Below are 18,578 nucleotides of genomic sequence, written 5' to 3'. Positions count from 1 at the left end.
CCCCCAACGCTACCTTCTGGACTCAGTCTCGTAAGTAGGACCAGATCCACTATAGCACAGTGCCCCCCAATTCCCATTTCAGGAAGACACCATAGTTGATGGTATCGAACGACTCAAGAGAGATCAAGAAGCATCAAGACATGCATTTATTTTGCTGGCAAGTTAGCATCAATTGCCTAATAATTCTTTAGAGAAACACCCTTTGTTGTTGTTTAGTCGTTTAGTTGTGTTCGACTCTTCGTGACCCCATGGACCAGAGCACGCCAGGCACTCCTGTCTTCCACTGCCTCCCGCAGTTTGGTCAGACTCATGTTTGTAGCTTTGAGAACACTGTCCAACCATCTCCCCCTCTGTCGTCCCCTTCTCCTTGTGCCCTCAATCTTTCCCAACATCAGGGTCTTTTCCAGGGAATCTTCTCTTCTCATGACATAGCCAAAGTATTGGCGCCTCAGTTTCAGGATCTGTCCTTCCAGTGAGCACTCAGGGCTGATTTCCTTCAGAATGGATAGGCTTGATCTTCTTGCAGTCCATGGGACTCTCAAGACTCTCCTCCAGCACCATATTTGAAAAGCATCAATTCTTCAGCAATCAGCCTTCTTTATGGTCCAGCTCTCACTTCCATACATGAGGATGGAGGTTGAGGATAGGGAGTATTTAAAGTACTTATTATATCATCCCATTCCTAGTGAAGCACACAAGGGCAGCATTTCTCCCCCCCCCCCAAAAAAAAAACCTCCAACATTTTTCTAAATCTTCTCTCACATCTGCTCTTATGCAGAAGATAAAATACAAAACCATGGTGTCAGTCAAGACCACTGGAAAGACTAGACAAAAAGAGGAGGTGGGCTAGACAGAGAGCAACTATTTTATCAGCATTGATTTGAATGGATTGTTTTGGTTGCAGACCTTTGCAATTTGGCTGTGTTATTAAAAGGATGTAGTTATGTAGCAAAAAAACCCAATCCAAAATCCACCTTTATAATCTATAGTTTTTAAAATGACACCTGTTAACCTAGTAACTTGAAACTTGGCATACACAATGTACCTGATGATATCTATACTGTAAATATAACAGACTGATCCCAGAAAAATTGCAAAAGATACCGCCTCTTAATTTTTTTTGAAAACTAACACATTTCCCATTTTCCCCCTCCAGTTTTTGAACAAGTATATCATATTTGGCAAAAACTGCTGATGTACTTTATTCCAGTTTACCAAGGAAGACAATCTTTCATTGGTTTGGTGAGCCTTTGAGCAGTGGTTATTATGGTTTTCCTGCCTCCATTAAAGCCTATGGCAGTAGCTACTGGTAAAATAAGATTGCATGGAATTTAAATTTTGAAGCAAGAATTCTGCCAGTACTACAATGCTTGAAGGGAGAGCCACCTATCTGATGCTACGTGCAATGCCTACCCTACCAGTTACTGATATAAGAAATGAACATATGTGGGTTTTAAAAAGTGCCCAATCTACTTCCACCTTTGCAGCTGGTTCGGTATGCCGCTTGGAGCTCCTTTTTAGTAAGGGCATATGCTAAATTTAGCAAATCAATATTTTCTATAGAGGTAGATTGAATTTTGCTTGGAGTAGTACAGAGGCATTCCCATCAAGCAGAAAACTTGCTTTTGCCTGAGGGTTGAGTCAAATATAATGTACACACCTTCAAAATGTTCTACATTAAAAAAAAAACAAATGTAAGAGCCCAGATCTTGTTTTGCTTCTAACATTACACAGCATAAACTCTTTAAGGGGTTCTTGATCTAAGACTGAGCCCTTATATGAACCTTCTGCCTTGGCATTATTTACCTTTCCTTTCCTTTTTTCAGGCCTTTTGTTAATCACAGAAACGAGCTGCCCTTGTCTCAACCTAGTTTTATCGGCTGAATCATCATTTCGCCCTGAAAGCTCCACCGAGACTTCAGACACAAAGCCGATTTATTTCTAACCTGATCTTAATTTTGTTCAGAAATGTTGCCAAAGGCTTACTTGAAAATTATCTTCAATCTGCATGGGGACTAAAAAGGAAGAAATTTTGTACTTTTCGCAGAGACAGTAAAAGCTAGGCTCATGCTATTAAAATGCACTGCAAAATGTATGGTATGGAGCTAAAACTGGAAAGAATGAGTTCTGAAAAAGCAAACATGGCTTTGTGAACAATGCAATAATTGAAAACCCAGTAACTTAAGCACGCCAAAAATTCAAGTAGATAAATAGGTACCGCTCTGGCAGGAAGGTAAATGGCGTTTCCATGCACTGCTCTGGTTTCGCCAGAAGTGGCTCAGTCATGCTGGCCACGTAACCCGGAAAAACTGTCTGTGGACAAACATTGGCTCCCTCGGCCAGTAAAGTGAGATGAGCACTGCAACCCCAGAGTCGTCTGCAACTGGACTTAACTATCAGAGGTCCTTTACCTTTTCAACTTTTGACAAGATTTCTTTGTGAGAGATATTTTTAGTATCTGGATATTTTCTTCAGTTTGCCAAAGCATGTGCAGGGAGATTTGTTTTCCGTTATGCACAGCATTAATTGCACGCAGTACTGTTTCTATTCCGCTGCAGTCCAACTTCCACCAAAAACTACATTATTCATCTTGCTGTCCACTGCTGCAAAATTACATAAATTATACTGTCATTAACTTTTTCAAGTCCATCAACCCCATTCATTTCAGTGTAAAAGAAACTCAATGAAAATAGGTGGCGGGGCATAATTACATATCATTTGTAGGCTGAAAGCAACAACAGCAAAGACAAGTCATATTTACTGGATTGATCTTTGGAACAAATAAGAGAACATCTTCTCTTTCTCACTCTCTCGGAATTGGAAGAGGCTGTGTGGGTGTTGGACTGGTGTCCGGGCAAGTAATTGAAGGAGAACCATGGCTCAGTAGTACAGCATAGAAAGAGATTCCTGGTTCACTGCCTAGCATCTTAGATAGGGCTGGGAGGGACCCCTGCCCAATATCCTGGAAACCCGTTGCCAGACAGTGTCAGCAATACTTGGTTAAATGGACCAAAGATCTTCTTCAGTATACGGCATCTTCCTGTGTCCTAGAAACACTTCGAGACAGAAAGCTTGTTAAGTCACAAGATTTAGGCCAAACTAAACACTCAGGCCCCACATGGCCATTAAAATGGCTTTTGCATAGCAACAGTCTAGCAAGGAGGGAGAGGAATGTTATTTGCAAGTTTTACCAACAGCCTGGAGAGTCTCCTTTCCAATGCCAACACACACTGTCATGCATAAAGGGTTTTCATCAGCAGCTTCCGTTGAAAGTGGTAACATATCGAAGAGCCTTGAGTAACTCATCAATCAACCAGCCAAGAAAAAGCGATCCATTTGGCCATCTCCCTGTTTCTTACTAGCAGATCAAAACATTTCAATTTAGGAAGGCCTTTGCAAAGGTGTGTTACTGACTGGTTAAATACTGCTTGCTGGTTTTGGATTGCATATTGGATGCTGCTAATTTGTCCTTTTTATAAAGTAACTTTTATAGCTTTATTTATCTATTTGGTTTTGGGGGTGGGGGTTTTGTAGGGTTTTTTGTAATTTCATATTTTTAACGCTACCTTGAGCACTTTGGAGCAGAAAGAGTAAAGGCATGGAGTGCCATTCAAGTCATATTTACTCATAAGTAATCTAACTGTATTTGATTGGACCCAGGTAAGAGTGGATAGGATCACGTAATAGGGTCACTTCAATTCTTGGTGTTAGATATGACCCCCCCCCCCAATTCCTAACCTTTATTAAGCTATTCTTTCCAAGAAGGGAGTAATATAACTTTCCAGTTTCAATCCATTAAAAATCTTGCAGCTGCAGATAGGATGTTTTCTTTATGATAGGTGGCATCAGCAGCATCAGTACTGGATTCTAAGGGAACTTAATATTTCAATATTTTTGTTATTATTCTAATAATCATTTTCCGGTATTTGGGGAAACTGGGCCAAAACTAACAAAATAAATTTCAACAGGAAAAATGTAAGCTTCTACACTTAGGCAGGAAGAACCAGCTGCACAAATATAAGATGGGGGATGCCTGACTTGCCAGTAGTACATATAATAAGGATCTAGAGTTCTTAGTAGACCACAAGCTTAACATGAGTCAACAGTGTGATGCAGCAGCAAAAAATGCTAACGCTCTACTAGGCTACATCAACTGTAGTAACCAGATCAAGGAAAGTCAGTCCTGCTCTATTCTGCTTTGGTCAGGCCACACCCAGAGTACTGTGTCCAGTTCTGGGCACCAAAATTTAAGAAGGATATTGACATGCTGGAATGTGTGCAGAGGGGGACAGCCAAGACAATCAAGGGTCTGGAAAACAAGCCTTATGAGGAATGGTTGAGGGAGTTAGGTATGTTTAGCCTGGTAAGGAGGAGACTGAGAGATATAATAGCCATCGTCAAATATCTCAAGGGCTGTCACATGGAAGATGGAGCAAGGTTGTTTTCTCCTGCTCTGGAGGCTAGGACCCAAACCAATGGATTCAACTTACAAGGAAGGAGAGTCTGACTAAACATCAGGAAGAAGTTTCTGATGGCAAGAGCTGTTCGACAGTGCAACAGTCTCCCTCGGGAGCTTGTGAGTTCTCCTTCCTTGGAGGTTTTTAGTAGAGGGTGGATGGACATCTGTCATAGGTGCTTCAGCTGAGAGTGCAGGGGGTTGAATTAGATGGCCCTTAGGGCCCCTTCTTGCTGTACAATTCTATGATTCTATGTAGACCACATGGCAATATGTTCTGTTGTTTTTTGCATATTTCTGAATGTTGTTTAGTCATTTAGTCGTGTCCGACTCTTTGTGAACCCATGGTCCAGAGCACGCCAGGCACTCCTGTCTTCCACTGCCTCCCGCAGTTTAGTCAAACTCATGTTGGTAGCTTCGAGAACACTATCCAACCATCTCGTCCTCTGTCGTCCCCTTCTTGTGCTCTCCATCTTTCCCAACATCAGGGTCTTTCCTAGGGAGTTAACTTAATACAGCAATAATTACAGGAGTCAGATGCCACTGTATCATAGCTTTGAAACAAGGTTCTCTTACATTTGTGTTCAGCAACGATTTGTGGTCCTTTCCCTATCATTTCTCCTGCACGTCCATATTTTGTGTTGTTCCCTATGTCCTGAGCCCTCCTTATCATGTATTATTTTACTTGTTCCTGTTCACTATCATACTTTAGCAAGAGGTTATATATCCTAGAGAAATGATGTTTGCCTTTCTTTATGATTGCATTTTCAATCTTCCTTATAAATCTTAATACTATATTTCAGATTTGGAAATATCCGTACCAACGTATCTTATCATTCTGTATTGCTTCTTTGACCACTGAAAATTGAATCATTGTTGAATTGTTGTGTGCAGGCACAGAAAGCAGTGCACCAGGTCAAGCATGATCTATTTCTTCCATGCGGCTGCGTCCCTAGAGTTGCTCATGTTACTCTGTATAAAGGAACTGACAAACATCCAATCTGTCCTGGGTGCTTGCATATGTGCCTCTAAGGAAGCTTGAAATTATATTTCATCTTCTTAAGCAATTTAGGAAGAATTTTCAGGATTTGGATGTCAAACAAATTTTTGGATGATATCATTCCTAGGCAATGACAAGTAATATCAGAACTCATTACTTAAAGATAGAAAATATATATTGTTTACTCTTTAAAGGTTTTATGGTGGGGGGGGAGAGACAGAGATTACTTTTAATCAACTTTTAAACCTCATTTGAAAAAGTACTCGTTTAAAACATTCTCGCTAAACTTCTAAGAATCCGTGGTGGGATTTGTTGTTTGTATTTTTCCATGTTCTGTGCAATTTCTTTGCAAGGGCAGATGAAAAGCATAATCTATAATGTCTCTGAAGTAGTGGGAAAATTGCTTGCGCTTCAGTGGCAATCAAGATGCAGAATCAAATAAATTATAGGCACTGATTGGAGACAAGGCAGACCACTTTAGAAATCTGCACTTTGCAGTGAATTTTAATAGTCCCGTTCGACTCCCTGCTGCATCAAACCAAAGACCCCTCTAGTCCAGCATTCTGTTCCCACAATGGCCAACCACAATGCCATATAAGATGCTGATTTCTAATGAGTCAAACCATTGGCCCATCTAGGTCAGTACTGTCTACACTGACCAGCAGCACCTCCTCTGAGCTTCAGGCAGGGTTCTTTAATCTGGGGATGCCAGGAATTGAAGCTGAGACCTTCTACAAGCAATAGAGATTATCTACCAATGTGCTGTCCAGCTTGTGTTCCACAGCAACTGGCATTCAGAGGCAATATATATGCCATCAATGACTGGTAGCCCACTGATAGCCTTATCCTCTGTAGCTTTGCTTTCAGAATGTACAGCAGGGTCTTTTGGAAGTGAATGAATATACAGACAGGGAACAGACATGACACAGCTGAGACTGCTTTGCAGACATCTGATTTGTGGGGAGCAGGTCTGGTGGCCACCTTTGTCAGGGTTCTAGGTTTGAGCCCCACGTTGGGCGAAATATTCCTGTACTGCAGGGGATTGAACTAGATGGCCCTCATGGTTCCTTTTCAACTCTACAATTCTTTGAATCCTGGCAGGACAGAATGAGCAGAAAGCCAACAGGTAAAGTTTTCCCCATTCTACATGCCCTTTCCAGATGAAAATACAGCTATTTCAAATCTAGTTGGTAGAACCTTAAGTGCAACTTTCACCATCCTGACATGATTTGGGCTCAAACTATCAGCTTGGATTTCTCTTGAACTGAGGAAAGCTCATTCAAATCTGAAAACAGCTGTGTTACGTCAAAAATATTGCTTCCTCCACCCTCATTGATCATGTAATATTTCAGCTGTCAAAACATTTAACTCCAAGCCACCAAGTGAATCATCAAAACAGACAGGACATTAACTAGACAGTCTTGTGATGTTAGAGTCCAAAAATGGTTAACTGCCTTTACCTGAATCTTCATGCTCATCCCCATAGTGCAATGCTCCCCAGTTTAAAGGCAGCAAATGCAGATAATGTTTAGAGTTCTCCAAAATTGCTCTGCAAGAAATATTCCTTTTTCTTGCCCCATGCTGCGAACAGGTGTCCACAGATATAGGGCCATATGGCCATCAGTGAAGCAATTTCATTTCCCAATAAGGATTTCCTGCTTGGTGTGTGGGTGAGAGAGAAACATACAGTGTTACCAAGCTGTCCAATCCAACGTCAGAGAAAAAAGGAACAAACAATCTCATGAAAAAAACGTAAGGACATAACAGTAGCCCAGGATGGTATGTTGTGACTGATTGTGAATCTTCCTTTCAAGAACTGATCATAGTTTATATGGGGTTTTCAATCCAGCCACTGATGAGGTTAGTCAATGGGAAGGAAGCATAAGTAGCTATAATTAGCTTTACCATGAGTTATCTAGAAAGAAAAATAAATTATCATTTGCAAGTAGGTCACCAAGCACCAGCTATAACCATGATTTTTACGTGACAACATTGTTCATCCTCCAAGTTCCTAAATTCTCAGGGATGCAGGACTCACCAAACTGCACTGGCTCTGTTCAAATACAGTATCTTGAGGTTGCCTCATGCAAATCTGGCTCGCTGAACACCCTAAAAGCTGGACAGTCAGTATTCATCCCAAAGGTGCAGCGCTAAACTGGTACAGACAAACCTGGATTGTTCTAATGCTTCTTAAGTTGCTGCTGCATAGGGGTCCATGGCTGCCCTCACCAAAGCAGAACAAGCTCCTTACATAAGAACCAGCACAATACAACCATTTCTCCTGCAGCATTGTCATCATCACAATACTTGGTAGAGACTGACCAGTAGTCTTCTTACACTATCACATGAGACCTTTATGCCTCATCACTGCTTGCTCATAAGCTCCCATTTAATTCAACAAAACTGAACCCATTATGCAGAATTATTGATATTTGTTTATTCATTTACAGTCTTTATCGCATTCCCTGTCACTGCCCTCTGGCATATGCGACTTCCCATTTCACAGAGAGCTGTAACTTCCCTGCTAGAATAGAAGGTTGCTATTCAGCCAGCCAATGCTATTTTAAAATTGCATAGAAGCACTCTCTTCCTTTTAAAAATGCACAAGTCAATTCTGCCTTCAATTACATCAGCATAAATCAGGGGTGAGGGCATTATCCTGATAAGTCAGAACTACTCTGGTATAAAATCAGCAGAAAGGTCAGAAACATTGGGATTAAATGACACAAAGGATTGAAGATAAAATGGGAACCTGTTTTAATTCCAGGGCACCATTTCAAAAGTAAGCTATTAACCATCTACCTGCAGCTCCACCAGCCTGTGGGAGTGACCTGATGTTTCATTAAGGACGAGCAAAGTCATTTTGTTTCATTTCAAATTTACTTTAAGTAAACTTACTTAAAGCATCACAGTTAAAAACCAAGACACAAACTAGCAGAATGGTACATTTTATGTTACAGAATGGTGTTTGCCTTTCAATCTGTTCTGAAAACATCTGGCTCTGCTGAGTAAAATTATGTCCTGTCGGAATATTTGATTTGACGTGACACAGTACCAGGTGGTAGTGCCAAACTCATGTTAATACAACATGATTTAAATAGGTTAACATGGCAAATTCTATATTAATGCATTTCTGTTATCCCCTGAAGAAGCATGTATCATACATCAGAGCACACTGTTTTCATATCAAATAAACACAGCACTGGACTTCGCAACGTTGTAGAAAATCCAAGAAGCAGCAAATGTGTTGAGCTTCCTGTTCCTCTGGATCTTTATTTTGCCTGAAACAGAATTATCACATGTTCCCCATACCTGGAATATGGTCATCTCCTATGACAATTCTATATAAATCAAGATGGAGGTGCAGAGGAACAGGAAGCACTTCCTGTTCCTTCTGAAACACCATCTCACTGAAAACGACTGAAGCTCAAGGCCAACTGTACCACACAGAGAGCTCCAGTTTCCCTGGTTGCCTTGCATGCTAAGGTCACCTAGGTAAGTGGTAGGCAAATGCTCTCATCTGGATATTAGATAATGGAGTTGTCAACATGACTAGTTAAATGAGCAGCACTGAGTTTTTTAATACTGCAAGCCATTTTAAAGGTCTTCAAGTGGAACAGTAGACTATAAATAAAGAATATTAGTATAAAGAATATACTCTGTCCACAGGAATTCATGAGCAGTTACCAACTTCATAAAGAATAAAACATGTCAGGGAAAAAAATGTAAATTTAGTTATGAATAACTACCAGGTTATGCAGTCGACCAGAACATACAACATGCAGATGGCCATCCCCATACTAAGAAGCTGATTTATTTATTTACATTATATCCCACCTTTTCCCTCAAACTGAGATTCAAGACAAATACACCTTGTCTCTATCGCACAAACATCTAAATCAGAGATGGGGAGCTTGTGGTCCTCCAGACATTGTTGGACTCCCATAATCCATGCCCACTGGATGTGTTGCTTGTAGCTTATGGTCACAGGTTCCCCATCCCTGCTCTCAGAGTGTGCATCCGACTAATATGGCACCATACGGTGCACATCTTGCAATTTCTCACAATGCAGGTGCTGAGATATATTTTTAATTGTCCATAGCATATTGTGGAATAATTAGGTTTTATACAAAGCAGAACTAAGTAGACCTTCCATTGTGCAAGCAGAAAGATTTCTGCTTGCATAATGGAGTATTTACCTGCTCTTCTCACCCCACATCACCCTAAATCTGTCCTGGGGATTCCCCCAACCCTCTGAAGCAGATTTGGAGATGTGGGGGACACATCATTCTGCTAACACAAATATTTTGCTGAATACCATCCGCTATATTATTCTAGTATATTTTTCAGCCTGAAGAAGAAACACCCTTTTGATTTTTAAAATCAACGGAGGTAAGGTCTTTACATAGGAAAAGAATACAAAATACAGCAGAAATAATAGGACCTTTAGCAAATAGCAAAAGTGGGAAAGGTGGCTTTCGGCCTTCATCCTTGGTTTGTCCTTGAAAGGTCAGTTGCTAAGGCTGAGCAGAATTTTTGTGTAGGTTTTAGAAAAACAAATCCAGAGCTTATTAAAATATGTGGATAAGCAAGACTTGTACATTTCTAGGTGCTCGGAAATGTTTTGCCACTGCTGACTTCAGTAAAGTGAACTGGGCTTGTACTGGTAAATATGTGGTCAGAGAAATACAATTAAAGGAAAGGCACATTTATGCATTCTGCTGTCACAAAATAATTTTGCAAATGAATTTTTCTTCAATCTAAGTCAGATTTCTATAGATTGTTTATACAGATGCTTTCTGAATATACACACAGCATATTTGGTCTCGCCTTTCAGAAAGAAAATGCAAAGGGTAGCACTCTTGCAGTGAAAGAGCCTGCTGCTTCATCAGCAAAACGGGTTATAGCTATAGCATCTAAGCAGACGGTTGTTATATTTCCTCCTATGAGATAGGTGTTAAAACAGTGCTTCTGCCAGACGGTTGAATTGGGCAATTTCATCAACATCTCACTGTGTTTAAATAAAAATGCTAATTAGCAACCCCGGCATATTCAGCACAAACAAGTTGTTTGAAAAACAGCTCATTGAAAGGATAGTTATCATTCTTTTAGTATCATTATTGTTATTTCTGTTGATTATTATCTGCATTTCAGATTAGACATGGGGCTTTTTGAGCTACGGGTCCTCCCCCTCCCGTCGAGTCTGGTTGCAAAATGTTAAGATGGCAACCTTTTGTTTTACTTTAAAATATGAAATATAAATGGAACAAAAATAAAGTCTTAACACTGACTTAACATTCTTTTGAAGCCCAGCGCTTTGCCATGTTTACCATTATCTCTGTGAGGCAAAGTCACAGGCTGCTAACCTAAGAATTATGCTTAAATGGGAATTGACGCTTAAATCATGGGTCTTAAGTCTGGGGTTGCCACACCTGTGGGCACAATGGCACCCTCGAGGATTCGTACAACTTGACAGGTGCAACGCCCCAAGGAATGCTGGGAAACGTGGCCGACGCCGCGGGCAAAGGATGCCGGGAACTGTAGCTTCATTAAGAGCCGCTCCAGAAGATCCACCTTCGCTGTTAACAGCCGACTTGGTGACGTCAGCGCCCGCCTCCTCCCCCTCCCCAAAGGTTCCCGCGCGGGGCCGGAATATCTCCTCATAAAACGGGTGCCGCTCTAACTAAACGTTCATAGATAGATAAATACATAGATAGATATAAATATCCCATGAGGAGGAGAAAGAAGCCCAACGGCTCCTCCCCACCTCACCCGCGCGCCCGGAAGTCTCGCCTCGGACCAGGCCCGCGAGGCAGCGGAAGTGACGTTGTGGCCATATATGGGCGCATGTTATGGCGGAGCCCGTGAGGCAGAGGTAAGTTTTAAGGAAGGGGAGCGGGTCCGGAGGGAGGATAGACTTCTCCTCTCACACACACCCCTTAGAATCTTCGGTTCTGCTCCGTTCCATTCCCCTCCCTCCGATTTATCGCGGGAACGGCGGGGGGGGGGGGGAAGGGGAGGATGGCGCGTTCCTCTCGGCCGCTGCTCTTCCTGGCCTTCGATTGGGTAAGGGCGGAAGGCCCGGCTCCTTCGCTTCTCCTCCGACTCCTGGCGGGGCGGCTCTTCTATGACACGCGTGTGGGCCCGCGTTCACACGTGAACGTGCCCAACGAGGCCGGGTCCTGGCCCCTTGTGGGGATTGCCAGCTGGCTGCCTTGTCACCCTGCCACAATGCCTTGTGGGGTTGTGTCAGCCCGCTTCTCTCCCTTCAAGGGCAAAAACTAGCTGCCAACTCGTGTTCCCCTTACTGGCGGGCTCGCACCACCCCCCATCTCCCCTTTTGGGGACAGTGGAGTTTGGTGGCCTGCCAGCATCTGGATGGTTATGGGCCCCCCCACTTGAGGTACACAACTTTGTATTTCCACATATGTCACCACCAGCCCCACCTCAGGAAACCTAGAGTTTATATATATATATATATATTAATGTATAACTTTACTGATTCTACTGGAGGCTTTTGCAGCTGCTTATTCTTTTGCAGGATCTATATGCCACTTGACCAACAAAAAGCAAATTACTGTAATGTTGTTATTTCAGGCTGTATGTTGCCCTAGGTTCCCCCCCCCCGGCACGGAAGGGCGGCTTGTAAATGGACCAAAGAAGTACACAGCTTTAATTCTAGTCATGATGTTAACAACCACCCGTTTTAGAGATACCTGTAGCATATGGCGATGGTGGCTGACAAGTGTAATCTGCATCTTCGTTGTCTTACTTTCCTGTAGGTTAATTACACCGGATAATTGTTCAGATACTTAACTTACAAAACTCTGCAAAGTGATGGTACTGTACTAGCTTCAAAAAGACACTAACCAAATTCATTTGTTGTACAAACCAGGTGATTTAATCTTTGTCAATAGAAATATTAGCTTGTTCAGGTCTGCTTTATTTTCAAAGTGCTCCTTTTAAGAAAGAGCAATTTCAGAAAGTCGCATCTTTTTCCCCCTTTCTAGATGAGCTATTTTTGCTGGAAGAATAACAGGATTTCCCCATATTGATTTTTGTACATTGGCATTAGTAATTCGGAGCTTGAAGTGGATTGACAGAAAAAATGAAGAGTGGAGTAACACAGATAAATGTAAGTATTTTAAAGAGTATGCTCTATGCTGGCTCCAGGATTTGGGGGCGTTCTCAGACAAGACACTTTTCAGTGAGTCCACATCACCTAGTCTGCATGGTGGTGCTGTGGTCTAAACCACTAAGCCTCTTGGACTTGCTGATCAGAAGGTTGGCCATGTGACGAGGTGAGCTCCAGTTGCTCTGTCCCAGCTTAAGCACACCAGTGCAAATAGATAAATAGGTACCGCTGTGGTGGGAAGGTAAACAGCATTTCCGTGCGCTCTGGCTTCCGTCATGGAGTCCCATTGCGCCATAAGCGGTTTAGTCATGATGGCCACCTGATCCAGAATGTTGTGGACGAACGCCAGCTCCCTCTGCCTAAAGCGAGATGAGCACTGCACCTCATAGTTGAATTCAACTGGATTTAACTGTCCAGGGGTCCTTTACTTTTACCTTTTTAGCTGGTGATGGTAACTCCTGCTTTCCAGAGATAGATGGCAGAGGAACCATAGTAGTAACATATATTGGTCGTTAGCTTCCATGTAAAATAGGGGAAGCTGTTCTGTACCAGGTCAGAACGTGCAGTAAAGAATTGTCCATGTTGATTGGCAGCTTTCTCGACGCAACGTGGATACTAGAATTGAACCTGGGGGACCTTTGGCATCCAAAGCATGTGCTCTGCAAATGAGCTGTGACTCTTTCCTCATATAAGAGCTCCATGTATATGTGGTCAATACACATTCCACTTTCACACATAGTGGTGTGAATATTTTCCCCATCACTCTGTAGGTAAGCAGGCATAAGTGAAACAGTTTGAGCCTATGAAAGCATGTATCATATGAACAAAAGCTAGCCATTAAATGTCTTATCTCTTTGTCGCTCTTTGTGTAATATAAAAATGGCATTTTGCATGTCTAATATGGATATGGCATTTTGTGGAGAACCGTTAGAATCATAAAGATGGTAAGAGGGTTTCACAAATAATGGCCTTTTCCCTCTGTTCTGTTTAGGGACTCGTTTTCTCAACTGGATGCCACCTTTTCTGTTTGGGACTTAGTGAATTGTGAGAATCGAGTTGATATCAAATACTGACAAATACCTGGGTGTGAAGGGGAATAGGGCAGTACTTGGTGAAGTAGTTCTGTTCCTTCAGGGACTTCTGACTGTGCAACAGAATCTCTCTTTCCTCTCTACTCCCTGTGTGTCCCCTAAATCTGTTCTGAGAAACTACTTGGTTGGATGCTGTCCTTTGGTGACAGCTTGCATAAAATGCTGGTGGCAGCACAGCTGGAGTTGCTGTGTCCTGAATTGCACCACTTTTTAAGAAAATACAGTGGCTAGAATCCAAGCAGCCCTCTATCTGAGTGCAAAGGGCTTTGGCTTATAATGGAAGGAGTTGCCTTTTTTAATTTTCAAACTGAAACCCTTTGTCTGGCAGCAAATCCCCCTTCAGAGCATTCATCGGTTGTGTGGAGCAGCTTTATTGGGGTGTGCAAGGAGCTGCAGTTGGAAAAGTTTTGTTAAGTGACTGGAAGTTGCATACACATTCATTTAGTTTCTATGTAAGCTAAGGCTTTTAATGGGACCAGTACTTTGGAATGCTCTCCCATCAACATAAGTTGTGCACCTATAATTTGATATTTCATCTAATGAATGAAATGGTTTTGTTTCTCCAAGCATCTTTAAGAGAAGAGGGTTTGAAAATACTGTTAGAAATAAATGAAATACTGTTCTTAGCATCCTGGCTGGTACTTCTCATCCTTGAAATATCTAATTTATTTTGTATTTAAAGTCCGGTTCTAGTTATGAAAGGAAGGAAGATTACAGTCTTCGCCGGAGAAGTTCCTCTCCAGAAGACAGGTATAAACCTTTTTTTTATGATTAGTTATGTAGCTAACATTTGATAGAAACAGCAACATGGGTTCGGGGAGAAGTATTTTCCTATTATTATAAAAGCTCTGAACCTAATTAAAACAATAGCAGTATTTGGGTTTCAGACTTTTGGGGAATAAGTATCACGTGTCCTCTGTTTTAACCAATGAAAACAAAGATCAGTATCGCAACAGGAAAATAATTTTTGGAGAGAAAGTAAGTTTGAACCAGTTTGAGGATGGCATGCAGGGGAGAAGAGTTGCTGGGAAACCCTTTGTACTAGCAGGAGTCCTTGTGCTGGCTCCAGCCCCTAGCTTCAAAAGCTGTGTGGTGTCCACAGATACAACAATGTGTGTTTGTGTGTGTGGGGGGGGGGGAGACTTTGTTTATAAATAGCTGCTAACTTTGGCTCTCAATCTCTGCATAGGCACATGGAGCGTCAAAGGTCTCAGTCACCGCAAGGCAGAAGTCATTCAGATTACAGGAGATCTGACCAAAAACATTCCGAAAGGGGACGTTATGGAGACAAATACACCGAGTCAAGGTGAATGTCTGGAGCTGCTAAAAACAAACACTAAAATGTTCAGGTTGTAGTTTGTAATGGTTCTAGGGGTTGCTCATGTGTAAATCGGCGCCACACCTGGGTGGGTTGCCTGAGTGAACCCTTTCTGTCTGGACAGCCACTCGCCCGTGGCTGTCTCAATCGCTGGCAGAATCCGTCAGTGGGCGTTTCTTTAACTTCTTCCAGTATAAAAGTTCTTTGACGCCTAGTCGCCGCCTACTCTCCCTGCGCGGAAGCCTTCTGTGCAGGGAGGGTGTGGGCACCGGGGGACCCGTGCTCTCCCCACTGGTCCCCGGCGAGGAGTCATGGAGCCACCTCACCAATTCCCCCATCTGCCCCCCTCCTCCACTGGTGCTATGCTGATTTCCTTCCCCAGAAGATGTGCTGCTTCTCTCCCTCCCGGGACGCTCTCCGGAATCCCTCTGGAGCCCTCCCTCTCCTTCTGGCTCCGATGGCAGTTCCCCGACACAGTTGGTTGCTTCTGTTCTCTAACGTGATTTATAAACAAAATCAAAGCTACAGCATGTTACATACTAATGTCTGTGATTGTCAGCTGCTCCTGTGCTTCATAAATCTTTGGAATTTTCTGTCTATTAGTGGGAGAGAGAGGCATGAAAGAGAGAGGGAGTCTGACTGGAGAAAGTACCGCAGATCCCCTTCGCCCGACAGAAGAAATGCGGCTGAGAGAACAACACCACAGAGCTCTCTTTCTCATGAGGAACCCCCTCCAAAGAAGAAGAAAGAGGATTTGGACCCAATTCTCACCCGCACTGGGGGTGCCTACATTCCTCCAGCCAAGCTTCGGATGATGCAAGCACAAATCACTGATAAAAATAGGTGGGTCAAACACACACATTGCACATTTGTGCTTAACTGATGAATAGTATTGGGCAAGATATTATTTTAAGGTGGGGATAAAAACAAAACAGTATAAGATTTAGTACTTCCTTCTTGTCTCTCTGACACACATATACATACATACTCCTTTGGTGCAACATCATGCCCACTGAAAAGTTCAGAATTAAAAAGTTTGCCACAATTTTGCGACATTCTGGTTGGTCCTAATAAAGATACTGCTCAGCTGTCGGCTGGGGAATTTTTAACTGGCCCTGCCCAAAAAACTTGTAGAAATTGGCTAACCAGGAGCTGCCATCTTAGAGGGAAGAGACAGAACTGAGGTGGCAAAGTTGGCTGCAGACTTGCTGAGCGGACCCATTGAAATGACCCATTCACTTCAGTGAGTCTACTCTGACACTGGTGGTGCTGTGGTCTAAACCACTGAGCCTCTTGGGCTTGTCGATTAGAAGGTCTGGTTCGAATCCCTGCGACGGGGTGAGCTCCCATTGCTCTGTCCCAGCTCCTGCCAACCTAGCAGTTTGAAAGTGTGTCAGTACAAATAGATAAATAGGTACCACTGCGGTGGGGAGGTAAATGGCATTTCTGTGCGTTCTGGTTTCTGTCACGGTGTTTTGTTGCGCCAAAAAGCGGTTAAGTCATGGCTAGCACATGACCTGTGGACAAACGCTGGCTCCCTCAGCCTGAAAGCAAGATGAGTGCCGCACCCCATAGTTGCCTTTGACTGGGCTTTACCTTTACTTCTGACTAACTTTGGATCCAGCCCTCAAGAAGGTGCAGAGAGAGCAGGGTGGTAACCCAGCTGCAAGTTAGCCTGAGTGGCGGCAGAGACGTTTGTTGTGTGCCGAGAGGGATCTTTTTGGCCTCTGAAGTGTGAAATGTTAAGACAGTTTAACTTTATTTTGAAGTCAGCTTGGGAGTTTCAGATAAACCAAAAACAAACCTATGTATCTCCTTTTTAAAAAAAAATAATGTAAAATTAAAACAAAACATATTATCCAAAAACATATCATCCTTATTTTCCCCCCCATTTTTCCTCCCTCCCCCCACCCTCTCTCACACACACACCCCGGCTTCCCTCAGTTCCAGTCTTTGGTTTCTCTGAGAATGCTGTTTGCTGCATGTTACAAAGTTGTATAGATCCTCAAACTATTTAGCTGATTATTATCAATAAAAAGTTTGTGAATGTTTATTCAAAGCCAGCCAAGGAGTCCAGTTCACTTTGTTGCATCTTCAAATACTTTGTAAAGGGTTCCCATTCATCTTTAAAGTCACAGTTATCCTCTGTGTATCTCAAAATTGGTCGTTCTTTGGAACTTTTGACTTCACTTTTTGGTACCTGCTAAAAATATTTCTGTTTAGTCAGGCCTATTCAGACATATAGAAGCTGTTATGTATTTTAATGTTGTTTTAGCATATTGTTGATACAAATTGAAAGTTGTTGTTTTTTAAAAAATAATTTTTATTAAGTTTCATCTTACCGAATTAAACACATCAAACCAATTAATCCAAATTATAACAATACAAATTGAATGCTTTAAATGTTTGTCGGAAATTATTTTTTGCTGATATGTTATTGTTTTATTATTTTTGTAAATGGCTTTGAGGTTTTATTACAATCGAGCGGAGTGGAAATGTTACGAAATAAATGACAAATGCTTTAGGTTCTTTAGAATTCTGGCGTTCGTCACATGAGACTAAAACCAAAGGTTTAAACAGAGTTCATAGAACCATAGAATGTTGAGTTTGAAGGGACCAACCCCCTGGATCTCAGGAATCTTTTGCCCCTTGTGAGGCTCGAACCCACAATCCTGAGTTTAAGAGTCTCATTCTCTACCGATTGAGCTATCCTAGCTGCTGGGAGTCCAGATTTGTTCTGGACATGCCAACCATATGTGTGAGGCACACTGTGGTGAGATGTAAATGGGAAAAATTGCCCTTCCTGGTTGTCACTTGTCATGGTTTTCTTATTCTGCTTATTGCAAAAGACAGATCACTATTCGGTGGTGTAACTATTCTGAAAATCATTTACCCTGGTAAAATTGAAGTGAAAGGAGGCAGGTGGATATTTATTTTTGCACACCGTTCTTGCAATACGCTAACTGAAAAGTGCTATTGCATATTTGGTATTCTAGCTGAACAAGCAAATACGTTCCTTTCTTGTTCTCTTGATTTTTATCAATGATTTGTTTTGAAAACAGTTTAGCATATCAAAGGATGAGTTGGGAAGCGCTGAAGAAATCCATCAATGGTCTCGTCAACAAGGTGAACGTTTCAAATATTGAGAATATTATCCATGAGCTTCTTCAGGAAAATATTGTCAGAGGGAGGTAAGCATCAAGTTCTTGATATGCAGTCTTTTGCTCATCCGAGAGTTATTGATTAAGTCTCAAGTCACTTGTTAGAAGTAGTCTGATAGTCTTTCGGTCAGCTGCTGTTTGAGTCATGTTAGGATTTTCATTTTAAATATGAATGACTTGTTGAGGGTTTGCAGAATGATCAAAGTATAATCCTATGCAGACTTACCTGGGAGTAAGTCCTTTTGAACTTAGAAGGTTTTGATCATATTTGTTTTTAGAGGCTTTTTCACTCATGAAAAATTTGATGTATGGTTGAAACCAGGTTTTCATCTTGTTATAGTTATTTTTTTAAAAAGAAAACTAAGTTATTAAATATTTTCTTGGTTTACAAAAGTGCATGCCTTGTCTCTTTTTCAG

At 42.0% G+C, this 18,578-nt stretch overlaps 1 protein-coding gene across 4 annotated transcripts in view; it reads left to right on the top strand.

The window, feature by feature from the left end:
- Window positions 1–2,238: 2,238 nt before the first annotated feature.
- Window positions 2,239–18,578, top strand: part of CWC22 (CWC22 spliceosome associated protein homolog) — a 45,109-nt gene continuing 28,769 nt past the window's right edge. The window contains exons 1-7 of one of the 4 annotated variants that reach the window (XM_083407491.1): window positions 2,239–4,759; window positions 4,957–11,331; window positions 12,467–12,591; window positions 14,365–14,432; window positions 14,872–14,988; window positions 15,604–15,843; window positions 18,063–18,191. In XM_083407491.1, the coding sequence (XP_083263617.1) occupies window positions 12,565–12,591; window positions 14,365–14,432; window positions 14,872–14,988; window positions 15,604–15,843; window positions 18,063–18,191 (581 nt within the window). In that variant the 5' untranslated portion in view covers window positions 2,239–4,759; window positions 4,957–11,331; window positions 12,467–12,564. Of the gene's footprint in view, window positions 4,760–4,956; window positions 11,332–11,400; window positions 11,860–12,238; window positions 12,352–12,466; window positions 12,592–14,364; window positions 14,433–14,871; window positions 14,989–15,603; window positions 15,844–18,062; window positions 18,192–18,578 lie in introns of those variants that run through there. The other 3 variants (XM_083407493.1, XM_083407492.1, XM_083407494.1) reach the window with 3 other exon arrangements.

The sequence above is a fragment of the Podarcis tiliguerta genome, assembly GCF_965153285.1.
Source record: "Podarcis tiliguerta genome assembly, chromosome: 1".
Lineage (NCBI taxonomy): Eukaryota > Metazoa > Chordata > Lepidosauria > Squamata > Lacertidae > Podarcis > Podarcis tiliguerta.
Note: the sequence above shows the minus strand (reverse complement) of the source record. Positions and strands in the feature narration are given on the sequence as shown.